Source organism: Pteropus medius, unplaced genomic scaffold, assembly GCF_902729225.1.
Source record: "Pteropus medius unplaced genomic scaffold, Ma_sr-lr_union100, whole genome shotgun sequence".
NCBI classification, from domain to species: domain Eukaryota; kingdom Metazoa; phylum Chordata; class Mammalia; order Chiroptera; family Pteropodidae; genus Pteropus; species Pteropus medius.
The window spans coordinates 1243139-1263186 of NW_024344432.1; the positions used below are offsets into that span (position 1 = coordinate 1243139).

The 20048-nt window shown below is 41.5% G+C and overlaps 1 protein-coding gene across 3 annotated transcripts in view; it reads left to right on the plus strand.

Annotated features, from left to right (window-relative positions):
* PCYT1B (phosphate cytidylyltransferase 1B, choline) overlaps positions 1-15192 on the plus strand; it is an 80293-nt gene extending 65101 nt beyond the window's left edge. For all 3 annotated transcript variants that reach the window (XM_039872465.1, XM_039872466.1, XM_039872467.1), the window contains exon 8: positions 11327-15192. In XM_039872465.1, the coding sequence (XP_039728399.1) occupies positions 11327-11539 (213 nt within the window). In that variant the 3' untranslated portion in view covers positions 11540-15192. The remainder of the gene's footprint in view (positions 1-11326) is intronic.
* The last annotated feature ends 4856 nt before the right edge of the window (positions 15193-20048 follow it).

The window sequence follows — 20048 nt, forward strand, 5'->3', positions numbered from 1 at the left end:
GACTCACAGTTACTTTGTATGGATATCGTGTTTTATGAAGTACAAAACCATTGTTTATCATTAAGGATTCAAATTATTTCATCCCTTTAGGCAGATCTTCACTTATGAGCTTGAGTCAAACTATAGTAGACAAGTTGTAGATTCCTTTAGAAAGTGGGCTTCTAATGGAAGTTCTGACAATCCATTAACAGCAGGAGGGCTAATGGCTGCCACTAAAAAATATACTTAAAGATTACAGTAACAAAAATACATACTTCAAAGTACATACTAAAAGTTCAAGGATTTTTTTAAATGTTGCTGTTAGTGGTAGACCACCTATTCTTTTGGCATTTGATTTTGTCTCATAATGGCCTTTATACCATTTTTTTCCCTATTTGATTTTGAGGGGAGTTGGTTCTTTTGGCAGAGTTATCAGTACGTTTAATGGAAGGTGCATAATTGGTGTATTTGTAGAATTGTGGAACTTTAAGTCTGGAAATGATCTTAGTAATCAGAAAGTCGTCTGTATTATATCTGCTAGAGGAGACTTCAGATTTTAAAAAGTAATGGCCCACAGGTTATAAAGGGAAAATGAATGTTTGGGGGAATTGATGATGCGCCAGAAGCCTTAATATTTTCTCATCCATGTCATTATAGCAGTGTACTCCAGCCTAATCTCCCTGCCTCAGTTATCTCTTTCTCCCTATCATATTTTTTTAATGATAAAAGTAATATATGTTCATTACAGAACTATTAGAAGTAAAGAATAAAAAGACAAAAAGTCACCTATAGTTTTATCACCTACAGTCACATCACCCAGAGTTGTCACTGTTCATGTTTTGGGGGTATTGCCCCAATCTTTTCTGTCTACATGTATATATGACCTTTTACAAAACTAGGATCGTGCATAACGTACTGTCTAGTATCAGTTTTACTTTGCAATAGCTCCCGACATTTTCTCATTAAATATTCTTTAAAGACTTGATTTTCATCAGCTGCTTAGTGTAGCCTCTCAGTTGTGTAAGATTTCTCTCACCTATTTAGGAAGTTTCCAGTTTTGTCTGTTATGACACTACAATGAATGTCCGTGTGCACAATAAATATTTACTTACATTTCTGATCATTTCCTCGGGAAAAAAATTTTTAGACCTTTTTCCAAATTATCCCACAGAAAAGCACTATTTTACCCTTCCACTATAAGTAACATGGGTATGATCTTTTTCCTGAACCTTCATCAGCACTGACCATTACAAATTTTAAAAAATCTTGGGAGACTGACATCACCAAGACGGCAACTAGGTCATTCTGATTGCTCCCTCTGACAAGACATTACTGGGAGAATTCTAGAACACATGGGTAAGGCTGAAGCACCACCCTGCACCAAGACAGACTGCATTAGAAGGGTTAGAGGAACAGCTACATGCTAACCAATTGCCCCTACCCCAGGCTGGAATAGCACCATGTCAAGAGGTCTCCCCTGAGCCTATGGTTCCTCTAGTGGGAAAAGAGCCCAAGATAGACATTCAGCTTCATCATTGTAGGTCACTTTTTGAAAGTCCCCTGTCCAGTCTTGCCCCACAGGGATTGCAGGGGAATCTGCAGGACTTGATCACTCGGAATCTCACTGTCAGAAAAGTGGGAAGGGCTGGCAACAACCAGCACTGTGATCTTGGCAGACCAAGTTCCTGCCTGCAGCACTCAAGTAGTAGTCCATACCAGTATATTTGCTCATCTGCAGAGCCAAGTGATGGTGCAGTCTGACCAGGGAACTCAGCAGGGTACAGGTTTGCCTGATTTGGGTACCCAAAGATTTTTATGGCTCTGGAGCCTGGTCTGCCTCTGCCCAGGCGGGGGAGCTGAGTCATAGCCCTGCCCAACCAGGAAGCCTGGCCATAACACCTAGAAATCTGTGTAGCCCACCAACACTCAAGCAGAGAGTCCTATAGGCAGAGCTGATAGTCTGCAGAGCAAAGCCTGTGGCTCTGTTCAGGCAGGGAACTTGGGGCACAGGTCAACTTGAGTCAAGAACACAAAGAACCTTTCTGGCCTTGGAGCTAGTTCTCCCACTATGCTGGTGCAGTGAGATTAATTTGTAGCCCTGCCCATTGGTGAATACGACTTTCAGCCCGCCTGACAAAGGAACCTAACCAGAGCACATAGGAAGCTGCGTAGCCTATCCAACAGCCCTGATTTTTATAGTGGCACTTGAACAGAGAGCACATGCCTCTCCCCATCTACAGAACAAAACCAGTGCCCCTGTATGGTCACGGAATTCAATGCACAGTATTACCTGGTTTGGGTTCCCGAACAAATCATGCAGGCCCTAGGGCTTGTCCTGCTGCCTTACGAGGGCAGAAAAGCTAATTTATAGTCCCACCTACTGCTGAGTATCATACAGAGTCCAGAATCTATTAATCTGGACCAGAGAACCCAGGCAACTGTGGAGCCCATCCCACAGCCTCCCTTGGGCAGGGAACCAAAGTAGCAATCTTAAACAACCGTTCTCAGCCACTGGCAAACCCTCCCCACCACCAACTTCAGAGCTTGGGCAGTGGCCTTACCCAAAAATAGACCCTGATAGCAAACCCTGCCCAAGGATGTTATCAGCAGAAACATCCAGAAATCCAAAGTGAGCTGACTGGTAAAGAACCATCTCTGCCAAAGTGAACCTGTAAAAGTCTGAAAGAGGAGACTGCTTACTTGAATGTGCAGGTACCAATATAAGGAACCTAGGATCACAGAAAATTATCTGGTGAACATTATGCCGCCAAAGGAAACTAACAAAGCTCCAATAACTGACCTAGAGAAATGGACATCTGTGAACTATCAATTCAAAATAATACTCTTTAAGAAGTTTAGTGAACTACAAGAACACACAGACAACAGTGAAATTAGGAAAACAATGCATGAACAAAATGAGAACTTGGACAAAGAACCAGAAACCATTAAACACCTGAAATTAATGTTGTATGCCAACCGTAATTGAAAAATAAATTAAAAACAAAACCCCATAAATCCTAGAGCTGACAAATACAATGATTGCACTAAAGAATCCAACAGAGAGCTTCAAAACAAGGCTTAATTATGCAGAAGAAAGAATCAGCGACCTAAGACATTGGGCATTTAAAATTATCCAGTCAGAGGAGCAAAAAAGAAAAAAGTGAAAAGGAGTAAAGAAAGCCTACAGGACTTATAGGATACAGTCAAAAGAAACAATGTCCACATTATGGGAATTCCAGAAGGAGACAACAAAGAAAACGAGACAGAAAGTATGTTTAAAGCAATAATGGCTGTAAACTTCCCATACCTAGGGAGAGAACTGGACATCCAGATCTATGCAGTACAGAAGATCCCAGAGAAGTTGAACCCAAATAGGGCTACACTGACACACATTATAATTAAATCATCAATGACTAAAAGAATTGTGAAAGAAGAGAAAAGAAGGTTATATACAAGGGAACTCTAAGACTATTGATAGATTTCTCAACAGAAACATTTCAGGCCAGGAGAGAATGGAATGATTTCAAAATATTGGGGAGGGGGACTGTTGACCAAGAATTCTATACCTGGCAAAGCTGTCTTCAGAAATGAAGGCGAACTAAAGACTTTTCTGAACAAACAAAAGCTGAGGGAGTTTATCACCTCTAGACCTGCCTTACAAGAAATGCTAAATGGTGTTCTTTGAGTAAAAACATAAGAACATAAGAAGGTATACACTTGTTATTTATATAAATAACAAGTGCTTGTGAGGATGTGGAGAAAAGGGAACCCTCCTACACTGTTGGTTGGATTGTAAATTGGTGCAATCACTGTGGAAAACCGTATGGAGATTCCTCAAAAAATGAGTAGTAGAGCTGCCATGCAACTTAGGAATTCTACCTCTGGGTATTTTTCTGAAGAAAACAAAAACAGTAATTTGGAAAGATATATGAACCCTTATGTTCATTGTAGCATTACTTACAGTAGCCAAGATATGGAAGCAACATGGATGTCCATTGATCAATGAATGGATATGTGTGTGTATATGATTATTACTCAGCAATAAAAAAGAATGAAATCTTGCCATTTGCAACCACATGGATGGACCTAGAGGGTGTTATGCTAAGCGAAATAAATTAGAGGACGACTATTACATGAGTTCACTTATATGTGGAATCTAAAAAACAAATAAACAAAACAGAAACCGACCTCTAGATATAAAGAACAAGCTGATGGTTGCCAGGGTGGATAGAGGTGGTAGAGGATGGGGAAAAAAGTATACACAGTACACTAAAGGTTGGGCTGTTACATGCTGCAAAAAATATGAATGTCACTGCTCTGGTATTAGATGCACTGGTATATATTTCATCTTCCTTAGAAGGTTATTCTTGGGAGCCAGACCTGCTGCCATGGTAATGAGATTCAGGCTGTCAGGATATTTTTAATAGATAGCAAATGACCAGGGTTGGAGATGAATTAGCATTTCTTAGATGAGAAGGTACCTCTTTATGCCACTAATTCCAATGCAAAGTAATTCCGCCATCCTTTTCCTAAAAAGAAGGCATTGTAAATTGGGGGGTGGAGGCGGGGTTAAAGCTTCAAGGATTTATCAATGAGCTGGATGGGCTACAATGTCTTCCAAGTTTCTAGGCTGGGTTTTGTTTAGCCTGAGCTTCTCAAATGGGTCACTAGTGACTTTTAGTTAGATAATGTTATATAGGCCTAGATTACAATAAGCTCTAGACCTCAGTCATAATCTTTAAGCTCTCCACTGATAAAAGTGAAAAAATTTTCAATTACAACCCTGAATCCTCCCCTTCATCTTTCTCAAAAAAAATAAAAGTAGCATAAAACTCACTGATAATGGTGAATATATAGTCAAATTTAGATTCTGTAATATGGTAATAGTGATACACTTACAACTAAATTAAAAGTTAGAAAACAAATGTAGAAAAATAACTAGAACTACAAATAATCTATTATTGTTTACACAATAAAAAATATGTTAACTAACATCAATAACCTAAAATGTGAGGCAGAGAAGTGAAAGCATAAAGTTTAAGAATTCCATTGAAGTGATTATCAGTTTAAAATAGGGTGTTAAGATGTACGATGTAAGCCTCATGATATCCACAGGGGAAAACCTGTAGTAATTACACAAAAGAACATAACAAGTCAAAACATGCTAATACCAAAAGACATCAACACACAGAAAAAGACAGGAGGGTATGAAACAAAGAATAATGGATCTATAAAAGAACCATAAGACAATTAACAAAATGGCAATAGTAAGTCCTTACCTACCAATAATTACTATAAATGTAAATTCTCCAATCAAAAAGACATAGAATGGCTGAATGGATTTAAAAAACAAGATCCAATGATGTGTTGCCCACAAGAGAGCACTTTAGCCTTAAAGACATACATAGACTGAGAGTGAACGGATGGAAAAAGATATTTTAAGCAAATATCCCCCAACATAGAAATAGCTATACTTATATAGATAGTATACTGGTGACACACCAGAAAAAAAAAATGGACTTAAAAATGGTAAAAACAAACAAACAAACAAAAACAAAGAAGGTCATATAATGAAGAGGTCAATCAATCAAGAAGGTTTAAACCTTCTTGTTAGACCTTTTTGATTGATTGACCTCTTCATTATATAATGACCTTCAGCACCCAGATATATTAAGCAAAAACTAACAGAGCTAAAAGGAGAAATAAACAGCAATAAGAGTCGGGGACTCTAATTCCCCACTCTTAACAATGGGGAATATATAAAGAACATAGTAATTACCTACCAATAATTACCTACCAATGGGGAATATATAAAGAAATGGATATATCATCCAGACAGGGAATCAATAAGGAAACAGTAGATTTGAATAACTCTATAGACCAAATAGACCTAACAGACATACAGATAATTCTATCTGACAACAGCAGAATACACATTCTTCTCAAGCATACATAGAACATTTTCTAGGATAGACCACATGTTATATCGCAAAACAAGTCTTAGCAAATTCAAGAAAACTAAAAGTATACGATGCATCTTCTCTGACCACAATGGTATGAAACTAAAAATCAAGAACAGGAAAATTGGAAAATTCATGAATACATGAAAATTAAACAATCTTCTGAACAACCAATGGATCAAATAAATTAAAGGGGAATCAAAAATCTCCCAGTGAAAAAAACCCCAAGAACAGATGGCTTCACTGGTGAATTTTACCAAACATTGAAGGATTAATGCCAGTCCTTCTCAATCTCTTCTAAAAAAAAAAAATCACAGAGAGAACACTCTCAAACTCATTTTATGAGGCTAGCATTACCCTAATACAAAGCCAGAAAATGACGCTGAAAAGAAAACTACAGGTCAATATCCCTGATGAATAGAGAGGCAAAAATTCTCAATAAAATACTAGCAAACCAAATTCAGCAGCACATTAAAAAGAGCATTCTTATCCCTAGGATGCAAGGATGGTTCAACAGACAAAGTCAATGGGATACATCACATTAATAGAAGAGATCATATCTCAATAGACATAGAAAAGGCATCTGACAAAATTCAACATCCACTCATGATGAAAACTCTTAAGCTAGGTACAGAAGGCACATACCTCAACATAGTAAAGGCCATATACGACAAGGCCACAGCTGACATACTCAATGATGAAAATTTGAAAGCCTTTCCCCTAAGATGAGGAACAAGACAAGGGTGCCCATTCTCACCACTTCTATTCAATGTAATACTGAAAGTCCTAGCCAGAGCTATCAGACAAGAAAAAAAATGCAAAGCATTAGAAAGGAAGTAAAATTGTCTCTTTTTGCAGATGACATGATTTTATATATAGAAAATCCTAAAGACTCCACACAAAAACTGTTAGATCTAATCAACGAATTCAGAAAACTTGCAGGTTACAAAATTAATACAAAAATCAGTTGAATTTTACACGTTAAGAGTGAATTATCTGAAAAAGAAACAATCCCAGTTACATTGGCATCAAAACAATAAAATACTTAGGAATAAATATAACCCAGGAAGTAAAGGACCTAGACACTGAAAACTATGACACTGATGAAAAAAATTGAAGAAAACACAAATAAATGGAAAGGTATCCTGTGTTCATGGATTGGAAGAACTAATATTGTTAAAATGCCCATATGACCCAAAGTCATCTATAGATTCAACGAAATTCCTACCAAGATTCCAATGGCATATTGTTACGGAAATAGAAAAAAACAATTCTCAAATTTATGTGGTACCACGAAAGACTCCAAATAGCCAAAGCAATCCTGGAGGAAAAAAAAAAGAAAAAGGGAGGTATCATATTTCCTGATTTCAAGCAACATTTATTATAAAGTTATAGTAATCAAAACAGTATGGTACTGGCATAAAGATACATAGACCAATGGGACAGAATTGAGAGCTCAGAAATAAACCCATGCAAGGGAGCCAAGAATACTCAATGGAGAAAGGACAAATGGTGCTGGGAAAATTGGATATTCACATGTAAAAGTGAGTCTTACACTCATAAAAATTAACTTGAAATGGATTAAGGATTTCAATGTAAGACCAGAAACCATAAAACTCCTAGAAGAAAACATAGGAGAAAACTTCCTTGGCATGGGTATTGGTGATGATTTTTTGGTTACAACACTTAAAACACGAGCAACAAAATAACAGATAAGACAACATCAAATATAAAAAGCTTTGGCACAGGAAAAGAAACAAATCAACAACATGAAAAGAACCTACAGAATGGGACAAATACTTGCAAACCATGCATCTAATAAAGGGTTAATATCCAAAATATGTAAACTCATACAACTCAATAGCAAAAAAAATCCTCAACGCAGTTTAAAAATGGGACCGAATACACATTTTTTCAAAGATGATCTACAAAGAGCCTATAGTTACATGAAAAGATACTCAACATCACTAAGCAACAGGGAAATGCAAATCAAAACCGTAATGAGATATCACCTCACCCTGTTAGAATTGCTGTCATCAAAAAGACAAGAGATAAATGCTGGTGAGGATGTGAACAGGGAACCTCATGTACTGTTGGCGGGATTTGTAAACTGGTGCAGCCACTATAGAGAACAGTATGGAGGTTCCTCAAAAAGTTAAAAATAGAACTACCATAAGATTCAGCAATTCTGCTTCTGGGAATATATCCAAAGGAATCAAAATCATTATCTCAAACAGATATCTGCACCCCCATGTTCGTAGTGGCATTATTTACAATAGCCAAGACTTGGAAACCACCTGTTTCTATTCATGGATAAAGGTGGTGTGATATATACATATGTGTGTGTATATATAGATGTACATATACACAGTGGAATACTGCTCAGCCATAAAAAAGGAGTCTTGCCACTTGTGAACCACATGGATGGATCTTGAGGGAATCATGCTAAATGAAATAAGTCAGACAGGGAAAGATATACTATATGATCTCACTTATGTGAAATCTGAAAAAAAAAATCTCATGGATAAAGAGATCAGATTTGTGGTTTTAAGAGGCAGGGTGTGGGGGGCGGGGGAAGTTGGATGAAGGTGGCTAACCGGTATAAAATTCCAGTTATAAGTCCTGAGGATGTAATGTGCAACCGAGGACTGTCGTTAACACTGCTGTGTGGGATATATGAAAGTTAAGAGTAAATACTAAGAGTTCTCACGAGGGAATTTTTTTCTGTTTTGGTATGTATATGAGATGATGGATATAAAACTTGTGGTAATCATTTCATAATATATGTAAGTAAAATCATTATGCTGTAGACCTTAAAGTTATAAAGTGCTATATGTCAACCGTATCTCAATAAAACTGGGAAAAAATTTAAATTGGGAAGATGTCAAAATCTTTAACAAATCAGATATATTAAAATCTCACTTCAGTCATTTTGCATTTGTTTGATTACTAGTAATACTGAACATTTTTTATGGTTCATTTTTGTCCTGTTAATTGCCTGTATATGCCATATGCTCGCTTTTCTATGAAGGTTTTTACTTTTTGATTTTTAAGTTTTGTTTTATACTAAGACCCATAATTTATAGTTAAATGTTGCAAAAAATTTTTTTTTTTTACCTATTTCATGGTGGCTTTTTTGAGATACAAAAGTGTTTATATAGCCAGACATCAATATTTTTCTTCTATGGTTTTTTTCCTTGCTTTTATGCTTACACACAAAGATATTTCTAAAACACCAATCTGATCATACTTCTTCCTTAATTAAAATCTTCCAGGGGCTTTTAGAGGAAAAAATCCAGCCTCCTTCTGGTGCTCTAGCCTCAGGCTACTGCCACCCAACAGACACTTGGGCTTCTGGTCACACCAAGCAGTCATACCGAGTACTCTCTACTTAGCTCCCTCTACTTGGACACCGAGCCCTCCACCAGCTCATGGGCTCCCTCCCCACCTAACCCCCTTTTCCCATGTTTCACTGAAGCCCCAGCTTTGACATGACCACCTCCTGTACAGCATCTGGTCCCCAGGGAGCTCAGTGCTTTGTAAAATGAATAATTCAAACAACGGGCAAAGTCTAAAATGACTAATAGGAGAATTGGCTCTCAGGATCAGTTTAGGATCAAAAGATTGGACAGAGCTGCTAGGGACTGAGTCTCAGTGATGAGCAACGGAAAGAAACAGAGGGCAGAGAGCTCAGGCAGCCTGGGCAGGGCGTTCAGAAATGGATGGAATGGAGTCGGGGGGCGGGGGTTGTGCCACAGGCAAAGAGCAGAAGGTCAGATTGCTTGGCAGCTCTAGGAGGCTGGTGCCCAGGGGCTCAGGGCCAGGACCAGGCTCCCCAGAAGACGAAGGGCAGTGTCAGGGAAAGGTTTGGTCCTGAAAGCACCAAGCAACAGTCACCTGAAGTCCCAGACTAGAAGATCTATCTTACCACTCAAACCTCTTACACCTGCACAGTCCCCTGCACCAGCAAATGTCATCGCCTGCTCTCCAGTTTCACAGGCCAGAAACTGGAATCAGTCCATTCCTCTTCTTTCTCCCACATCCCACATCCCATCTGTCAGTGAGTCCTGTTGGCTCTGCCCTCAAAATGTAGACAAACCACATACTGCATGATTCCAGTTAGATGACATTCTGGAGAAGCCAAAACTGTAGGGACAGAAATCAGATCTGTTGCCAGAGGCTAAGGCAGGGGGTGCAGGGGTGACTAGGAAGGGTCCTAAGGGAATTGGGTGGCTGCTAGAACATTCCAATAATTTGATCGTGGCGGTAATCACACAGCTGTCAGCATTTATTAGTTTTATTACTTAAAACTAAAATCGCTCTTTTTAGTTTTAAGTAAATTATATCTTAACAACAACTACGGGGGAAAAAAAACATACTCTAACCATTTCTCACCATCCTCTTGGCCATCACCCTGGTCCGGGGCACCATCATGGTCTTGGATTCTTATTGCTGTGGCCTCTCCGCTGTCCTCACTGCTCCTGTCCTCACTTCGCTGTAGTCTATTTGTAGCACAGCAGCCTGACTGGTCCTTTTAAACCAAAAGTCAGTTTGTCCCCCTTTTGCTTAGAACTCCAGAGGTAAAAGACTTCTGCAGAGTGTAGGCCAAAATTCTCACATGGCCACCAAGATCCTACATGACGCAGTCCTTTTTTTACTCTTCTGGTGACCTCCTTCTAACCGCGCCCCGCCATAAGCCCCTCCTCACGTAGGTGACTTCACTCTAGCCACTGTGTCCTTGCTCCTTGAATGTGAACTGCATACTCCCTTGGGGTTCTGTCCGGAATGTGCTTCCCCCTAATTTCCATTCATGTAGTCCCCTCCCTCATCTCTTTCAAGTCTTTGCTCAAATAGCACCTTCTCGGTGAGGCCTTCTCCGACTACCCTATTTATAATTGCACCCACTTGTCCCCCAGCCCACACCCCTCTTTTTTATTTGCTATCCTCTCATTCTGTCTTTTTCACAGACTGTAGTTCCATCTGACATACCACATATTGTTCATTTTGTTTATTGTGTGATTCCTCTTTACATCCGTGAGGACAGGATTCTTGATTTATTTCCTGCTACCCTTCCGGTACTTAGGGCAACTATTTGCCTGGCCAATAATAGACACTCAAATTTTGTAGGTGGAGGAAAAGAAGGCATCAAGAGTGCCGGGAACCAGCAGTGATGGCACTCTTGTGTGTCGGCAACTCACTGTGCCTCAGTGTCACTCGGCTCCTCCCCAGAGAATCTTGGACAATGTGGGCTGAAGTACAAGTCTGTGTTTGTGGGCATAGGCGTTTGGGGGGTGGGGGGTGGTAGCTCTCCTTCTTGCCTTTCCTTTCTGTTTCACTGCCGTCTCAGATGCTCACTAACAGATACCTTCTCTCAAATTTCTCTCTAGAAGCAGATGTTCCAGGAGAGGAGTAGCCGAATGCTGCAGGCCTTGTCCCCGAAGCAGAGCCCTATGAGCAGCCCCACCAGGAGCCGGTCCCCTTCCCGCTCCCCGTCGCCCACCTTCGCATGGCTCCCAATCAAAACCTCACCCCCTTCCTCACCCAAAGCGGCCTCAGCCTCCATCAGCAGCCTGAGTGAGGTGGACGAGGATGAGAAGTAAAGGCTGCTGGTAGACAACAGCCGCACCACACAGGCTGGGGAGGAGGGTGGGGTCGCTGAGGATGCCTGGGTGGTGTTTGAAGGGTAATAGTCGCAGGAGCTGCAGCTCAGCAGGAAGACCCTGAGCTCTGCTAAAGGAAGGCCTCGGGACCAGCTCTCCCTCCATCTCCATTCAGCCTAAGACTTGGGCTCTGCATGGAGGTTTCCAGCCAGACAACCTATACAAACCTTCTTAGAGTCATCTAGAATCAATCTACTTTAAACTTGCTAAGGAAAGATGCAGAACCACCCCCCCATTAGACTTGCACCAAGTGAGGTGTCTTCTACTCTAGTCCTTAACACCTACCCCTACCAAGTGCACCCCCTGTGGAAGCGGCTATTCCCTCGACCTGCTACTTCCAGCTCCTAAGGCCCTGCACGTTGCCTCCTAGCACCCAAGCTCTGCCAAAGTTGTCTCCAATAAAAATAGTTGCATTAGAAGCGAATTTCAACCTAAGTTTAGCCACTGAGACCTGATACTGCAGCACATCAATTCTTTCTAGTTCCAGGAACATGGCGCATAGACAAAGCCTTGCTTTAGGCCAGATGTATTAAAGATCGTCTAGTGTGACTCTTAACTTCTTTATCAAAGGACAGTTTTGTCAAGGAGAGAGAGCCACATAAGGCCTAATGTGCTCCTGGTTGTATTTTTTCATCAGTGGTTTGACTTGTTTTCCAAAAATTACCTTAATCTGTGGGAAATGCAACAACAACAAAAAAAACATGCTATCGAGGAAGAAAAGAGGAGCTGCTTTGCTTTGGCTCCAAATTTAGCAGATGATAGATATCTCCTGAAACTTCTCTTTAGAGGATGCTATTATGGAATGGCTTTCCCCATTTCTGACCACTTAACAATTTCATAGACCTCAAGTAACAGTTCGATGTACCAAACCACATAGTATACCAATAGGGGGTGCTACCTGCACACATCTTTTCTATGTACACTCTAAACATGCCATCCAGGGTATAGATCGTATGCAATATGAAAATATGGTGGTGGCATTTTACAATATACTCTCCTGCTCTCTCCCTAATAACCCCGTTGAAATCCTTGATCTCAAGGATTATCTGGTTCCTTTGTGACTTGGGAACTTTGTCGAAAGCTCATTCTGGATTTCTGTAGAAAGGCTTGTACCAACCAGGAAATTAGTATGTTGTTCTCACGGCCTGTCATATTTTGGGGTGAAGGGAGGCTCTGAAGAGTTTCACATAGCACTATGGGAACCTCAGTTCTGAGCTCAGCATCTGAATGGTCTGGGGAGTATTATAGTTATCCCTGGCCCTCAGTTTGCCAAATGAGATGCAGACCTAGAGCATTCCTGCTGACCTGTTTGAAGTTACTATCCCCTCATCACAGGTAGGAAGTGAGCAGGTAGAGTCAAGGTGTAGAACCACACTCTTTGGTAGAAGAGGCATTGCCTGGCTGTCCCGGTAAAGCCAGAGACAGAACTGGGGACTGACTGAGCAGTGACCCAAACCAGCAACTTGTGGGCAGAGCCCAGCATCTCTTGTGACAGAAACACCCCTTTTCTAGGGCCTTGGGAACCAGCCTTCTGGGTGACAAGTGGAGCAACCAGTGAAGGAAGGTGGCATGTCTTTCTCCCCTAGTGTTGGGGGTCGAACTACCTCCCTGCCCACCTGGAGATGAGTGGTGTTTATTATGAAGCTAAGCTGGCTTGGAACCCCCTTGTTTGTGGCACTTCCTCCAGAATTCTGTTGAGCATTCATGTGGGACAGAGCTGGCAGTAACATGGCATGTGAGAAGAAAACTTTTTGCAGTTAAGGGCTAGAACATTGCTCCACTGGGAGAACAAGGCCCCACTCTACTGTGCCCATTAATTCTGTCTGTCATGCACCCAGGACCAACTGGGCATTTAAACCTACCACTTCAGTTGAGTGAGACTTGTAGCAGTGAAAGGGTGAAGAAACCAGCTGGGCAAGACAAGGTGGTGAGAACAAAAGAAGACAGGAGAGAGGAAAGGAGGCTAAAGTAAATCTCAAACCATTTCAGGACATCACTTATAGGGGAGACTTTTGGGAAGCCCTTTTATGTGCTTACTCCATGACGCAGGGCAGATAGATCCACTTTTGCCTGAATCCTGCTCTGAAGCAAATAGCATGGGGTCGATGCATCGGGATCATTGTAGGCCCTATACACCATACTGACAGGTGCCACGTATGTGACTCAGATTCAGTGCCATCGTGGCTGCCAATTGTGAGAAACGACCGATGCCTGGGATAATCCAAGGATGGGCCAAAACAACCAACAGGTTCTAAATTTCACCGCACTTCCCCTTCCTGACCTCTAACAATGCCTCCCCATTCTCCTAAGGTTACAAGACTACTGAGAAAGAATGGGGGGAGGCGATTCTGTAACCCAACTTTTGATGATTCCTGGCCAGTTTCTTTCACCCCCTCCTTTTCAGGAGGAGATGGGGTTGCTCTGCTTGAGCCAACCAGTTAACAGTAATGGCCAAGAGTGAGTGAGGCAGTAATGAGAGATGTAGGAAGTATGACGCAAGCTTGGGGAGGTCAGCAGAAATGACAAAAAGCAAAGAAGGATTCTTTTGCCCTAGAAAAGGATGGAAGCTTCAGACTGAGGACGAGAGGACAGCACTTCGGGTGGTGGAAGGATAGATTAAATGAAGATGGGCAAAAAACGGGGCTGAAAGAGGGCGAGAGTGGGAGAATAGTCGCTCTGTTCCAAGTGTCACCCAGTAAAAGGTAAAGTCAGGCTTCCTTTTACAACACCTGAAGTCAGTGGGTCCCCCTGCCCCTTAGATTCCCCATTTCAGCACTGCTCCATTAGCCGCCATACCCTCCTTCTAGGGACCCTGAAATCAAATATTCACCTTTCCACCAACTAAAAACACCAGGGAGACTTGTAATATCAGTCGCATTGAATGGCCCATTTGTGGGAAGCTAGCTCCCATGTGCCAGGACCTTACAAGGCAAAGGGAACCAACCTCAAGAAAGTGGCCCTGAGACTAAGTCTACCTTCTGCTCTGCTCTGTAGGGGGAAAGGACACAGCTGTGGGATTGCAATCTTTCTCCACACCTTAGGCTATGGTTACTGTGAGTCCATCCTTGGAGGGAGGGATGGGAAGATTGTGGGTTTGTTTTCTCTCCATCTTCAGGCCTTATTTGAGCATGCAGCCGTATCCCAGGACGAGATGCAAGATGGCACCACAGACTCAGCTGAGTCGGATGAGCCAGAATGGAGCAGAGACATTCCTGTGCCTCAGGCATCCGTTCAGTGCTAGTCTTGGCCATCGGGTTTTTAAAAAAGAGAATAAGTTCAAGAGGCATTTGCAACTTGTACTTCTCTCTAGACTTTAGTTTTTTGTTGTGTCACTACAATGTGTTCTGGGACAAAGCCATAAGAAGAGCATACATACTTAAGTCTGCTGCACATATAAGACAGGACGACGATACGCGTCTGTGTTAAAGCACGACCTTATGCCCAAGCAATTGCTCTGGTGCTGAATAACGCAAACTACTGGAATCAGCCGTCATTCCCACCCCCGTGCCCATCCCGGCTCCAAACCCACTCCTGCTCCCAAATGGAACACGGCATTCCCAACCTGTTTATAAATAAAGAAATGAAGAATTGCACTTCTGCTTGTTGTGTTTCTTTAAAATTTACTCAACGTGGCAAAACACACGTGTAGCAGCTATCCTGGCTCTGCCCAGCTGTGTCCCCAGCACTTAAGGATGGGACTCCATGCTATGTGACATGGGGCAGAGCCTTGGAGTTGCCAAAGGGCCCACACCTGACTTAAAAACTAGCTGGGAACAAACGCACCCGGAGGAGAGGTCACTTGGGGAGCCTAGTCAGGACCCTGAATTGTACACTCATTTGCTAACTTGCTTTGTGACCTTGGCCAAACCATTTAACTTCTCTGACCTCAGTGTCTGCTTCTGTAGAATGAGAGGTCGGAGGAAATGGTTTCGAAAGCCTCCTGTGCTTACAAAGGTCTCTAAATTTATGAGGCAGCCTACGTTGTTCCTAAGCTTCTCCAGCTATGATGCTGTCACTGAGCGACCATGAAGAAGTGCTTACCTCTCACTGAGTGGGAACCCGGAAAGGTGGTCAGCCAAGCCCCTGGAGCCTCCATAACTGCCAGCATCGATGGCTCGTTTCACTCTTCAACTGCTATACGCTCTTGGGCTCCACTCACCTTTCTTATACCTGACAAATGGTTTTCGCCTGTACTGAAATGTGGGTGAGCAGCCATTTTGACTACTTTTCCATCTTTGGGGAAAAGCTTTGATCAGCTGGAAGCTGATAGATGGTGGTGGAGGCACTAAATCAGGATCCCAAATGTCAACAATTAAGGCAGATGCCAATGTTCTGACAATTGCGTACATGCCCTCCACTAGCTGAATTTAGGAGCTTCTATTAACTCCATCTGGTGAGGGTTAGTTATTTGAAATGACAACAGTTCTAACACTGGCCGTGGCTCCAGAAGAATAAAGCCAGGCCTGCAGTCAGCAAGGGAATTGATTTAGAAACAGAACACCTGTTATTTATAGACCATATTACTTGGCTTTGCCACACAGATCAAACACATTCTTGACAGACTGTATTTAGAGTAGCAGTTACAGGTTTCTTCTTAAGAAATGTTTTCAAGGGACAATTGGTTCTATAGCATAACAAAACTCATGTTTAAGAACTCTGATATCTGCTCCAAAGATAATTAGCCTTTGTTAATAAATACAACCCCTGGGATAAAAAGGTACGCTCAAAAATGTTTACACACGCAAAAACCACATAGGGGACTCTCGTATTGGAGTTGTCATTGGCTATTGGAGTTGAATGTTTAGGTGACTTCTCCAGGAATTCAGCAGGAGCTAGTAGATAAAAACACAGCCACGAGGTGCTTTTCAGACAAAGGGTGACAGTTCATAAGCACGAAAGTATATCCAGTGATCCAACTATTTAATAAACCATCGAGTAAAAACCAATAAATACCAGCAAAATCTGAAAATATCGGTAAGAGCATAAATATCTGTCGGTGCTAATTGATCATTATTTAAGGCCCTTCTGCACTGCCATAAGTTATGCTCTAGAAAAATCTCAGCTGCAGTTAACCAGATGTGGGAAACTCGAGGAGAATGTTCAGAGTAGGGTTGGTTTGTCTTGTCACCTATAAGCAATTTTTATTCTCCTCACCTTCATTATCTTTCTTGCAGGCTGAGGAAAGGAACTGATCTACAAGGCTATTCATAAAAGCAGCGTTCTGATGGAGAGATTAGACATAACTAAAATATTTGATATATAACCTTCCATTTTCAAAGAATTAATGAATCTATCTCTGAGTTAGGATATTTTACCCTTTCCACAGGGACCTCTTCAACTTATACTTGCAAATGAACTTGCCACTCTAAAATTTCCAAGTTCAAAGAAAATCTGTCATCTTCTGCCATGCGCGTGGCAGGACATGAGTCATTGGATAGCTTGAGGAGATAACCAGTCTTTCTTGTCTGGTAATCATGTTTCACTGGACAGATGTTGACAAGATGCCATTTACTAGTCTGACCACAAATCAACACGAACACAGCTAAAGAATTGATTCTTTTTGTACTGGTTTCTAGATCTGGTACCCAGTGACTAATGATAGATGAAAGACGTTGGATTGGTGTGTATTAGTTTCCTGTTGCTATAACAAATTTAGTGGCTTAAAAGAACACATATTTATTGTTTTACAGTTCTGGAGGTCAGAAGTCCAAAATGGATCTTTAAAGTGCAAGCAGATTATGTTCTTGTCTAGAGGTACTAGGAGAGAATCCATTTTCTTGCCTTTTCCAGCTTCTAGAAGCTGCCTGTATTCCTTAGCTCATGGCCACCCCTTCTATCTTCAGAGCCAGTAACGACCAGCTCAGCCTTTCTCACATCACATCACTCCAACACTCCTGCCTCTTCTACTCGTGATTACATTGAGCCCACCCGGATAATTCAAGAAACCCTATTTTAAGTTCATCGGCAACATCAATTACTTCTTGCCGTGTAATACAACATATTCCCAGGTTCTGAGGATTAGGATGTGGACATCTTGCGGGGGTGGGGGGCATTACTCTGTCTACCATGAAATGCCTGAAGACGGCGGTCAGAAACCTTTGAGCTTTTTCCCAGATCCTGACAGAGTCGAAGAACAGTAACTCCGATGCAGATAGATTCGTGTCCTCTTTTAAACATTCCTACATCTACTTGTGATAAACCCGCTTAAATGTTTCTTTCTAGTCTTAACACCCACGAGAGAAGCATGGAGTGGGTAAAATGTAAGATGTATGACCCAAATGAACATGAGAATTGGTCCATGAGGAGAGGAAGCGTTAGATCCTCAGCTCACGAACACAGAATCATGGCTGGTAGAGAAGAAAGTTTAAGAGCTCCTCTTCCCCTGTCCTCTGTGCATACTCTCCAGTTCATATTTGGCTATACCAAGATGACAAGAAGTGAAAAAGTAGCTAACCAAAGTCTTTGATCATTGGACAACTTATATGGCCCTGCTGAAAAAGACCAGGAATACAGATTCTGGCTTTCAGGCAGAATCTGTTTCCTGCCTATTCTCCCTGTTTTTGTTGTTGTTGTTGTTGTTTGTTTTGTTTTTATTTTGTTTGGTATTTGTTTTGGTCTTTGAGCGCCGACCATAGTCGGTTTAAGCTGGGACTCATTTCCAGCCATCCAGTATCAAGGTACTCCATGTTCCCTTATAGAGTACCTTATTTTCCCACTGTGGCCTTTGAACTGCATTTTAACTTACGGTCTATCAGACGTTCCTGTCTCAGGCATTCAGTAAACATCTGAGTGGGCCACTAGGTGTTAGGGACACAAAGAATAAAGAGGACGCAATCCCTGCCCCCACCCCAATTTCAGTTCAGTAGCTTGACTCTCAACTTGGGTTTCTCCAGACCTGCGACATCGCTGAGCTCTTGATGAACGGTCCATGTTTCCGATTCTGCCCAATAGAATTTGATGGTGATTTTACTAACGTACTAATTTCACATTATTTTATTAATCACTTTGGGGTGGGGTGCTCTAATGTTCCCAAAGTGCAAAGATTGCCAATTCTTACTCAGACTGGGGGAAAACAGACAAAGTAGATTTTAAAAAGACTTTCTGTTTAGTAGAAACCGCTCTTTGAGAACGCTAAATAGAGGAGCCTGACGATATCACCCCTTAGCTAGGCCTACGAACAGTAAGGCCTCAACAAACAGGTGTGGGCCTTCGCCTGCAATAGTTGAAACTCTTCCATTTGGACAGAGCTGTTTTATGGGCGAGATGGGCATTCAAGGTCTCACCCTAAATTCTTTGATTGCAGGGTGGCTGACAGGCCTCTCACCTGAATAATAGGGCATTATTTGCCCTCATAAACTGTTATTTTGTTACCAAGTGAAGCTCTAGGAAAAGAGCAGTTTTCACATAGGAAGTTATGTTCCAATTATTGTGCTAAGGTGACAACAATCATCTCTAATGTCAGAAATAATTACGCTATTAAGCAATTACTAAGGAACTGTGGAAAGCTTCTGCATCCATCACTGTTGTTGAAATCATTAACGTGTTTATTTTGTTTGAGGACTGGCAAATTCTGTTTGGACAGGAATGCCAGCAAATACAAGTAGCATTAGCTTTAGCTTAGAGTTTCTTGCACAGAAAGAAACAGCAAGACTGCTTAGTTGCCCTGGATCCAAATCGACAAGGCCTTTTCTCTTTTAAGAATTTTCCAATTATCTATTAAACAGAACATCAATAAAATGGCAAGGATCTTAAGCCTGCTCTGTGCCAGGGAGACAGGATTTGCTGCTGCCAGCATTCTACCTAGTCTCAAAGGCTGGTCAATAGTTTAGACTTTATAGGTGGTTTTCAACCCTGTCACACATTAGAAGCCCCTATGGAACTCCTTCCCAGAGACAGTCTAATGGAACGGATCTGGATAGGGCCCAGGACTCGGAGATTCCAACGTGGCCATGTTGAGACCCTCTGGGCTACAGTTAATATTTCAACTCACAAAACAAAGTGAGCCTCTGAGAGAACTGGATTCATAGAGGTGGACGATCAATGCCTTTTATAGCAAAGATAAGAATTGATCTGCCATGTAGCTATGACAGAAAAAGATCTAAATATCATTTTATTTCCTTATCCCAAGAGAGACTCTTATGTTGATAAAAGTGTCATCAACGAGTAGAGGGCAAAAAATTCATTTAAGATCAACACTTAGAAATGACAAGGGTACTGTTAAGCACCCAGCCCAATGACTGGTGAAAATGGGCACTCAGTGTTAATTTAGAAAAGCTTCAATAGCATGTAATGGCTGTATATAGCTGTACTGTCCAATTTCGTAGCCACTAGCTACAGGTGACTATTTAAATTTAATATAAGTTAAAAATTCAGTTTCTCAGTTGAACTAGCCACATTTTAAGGGTTCAAGTGGCTAGTGGTGACCATATTGGACAGCAGAGAGAACATG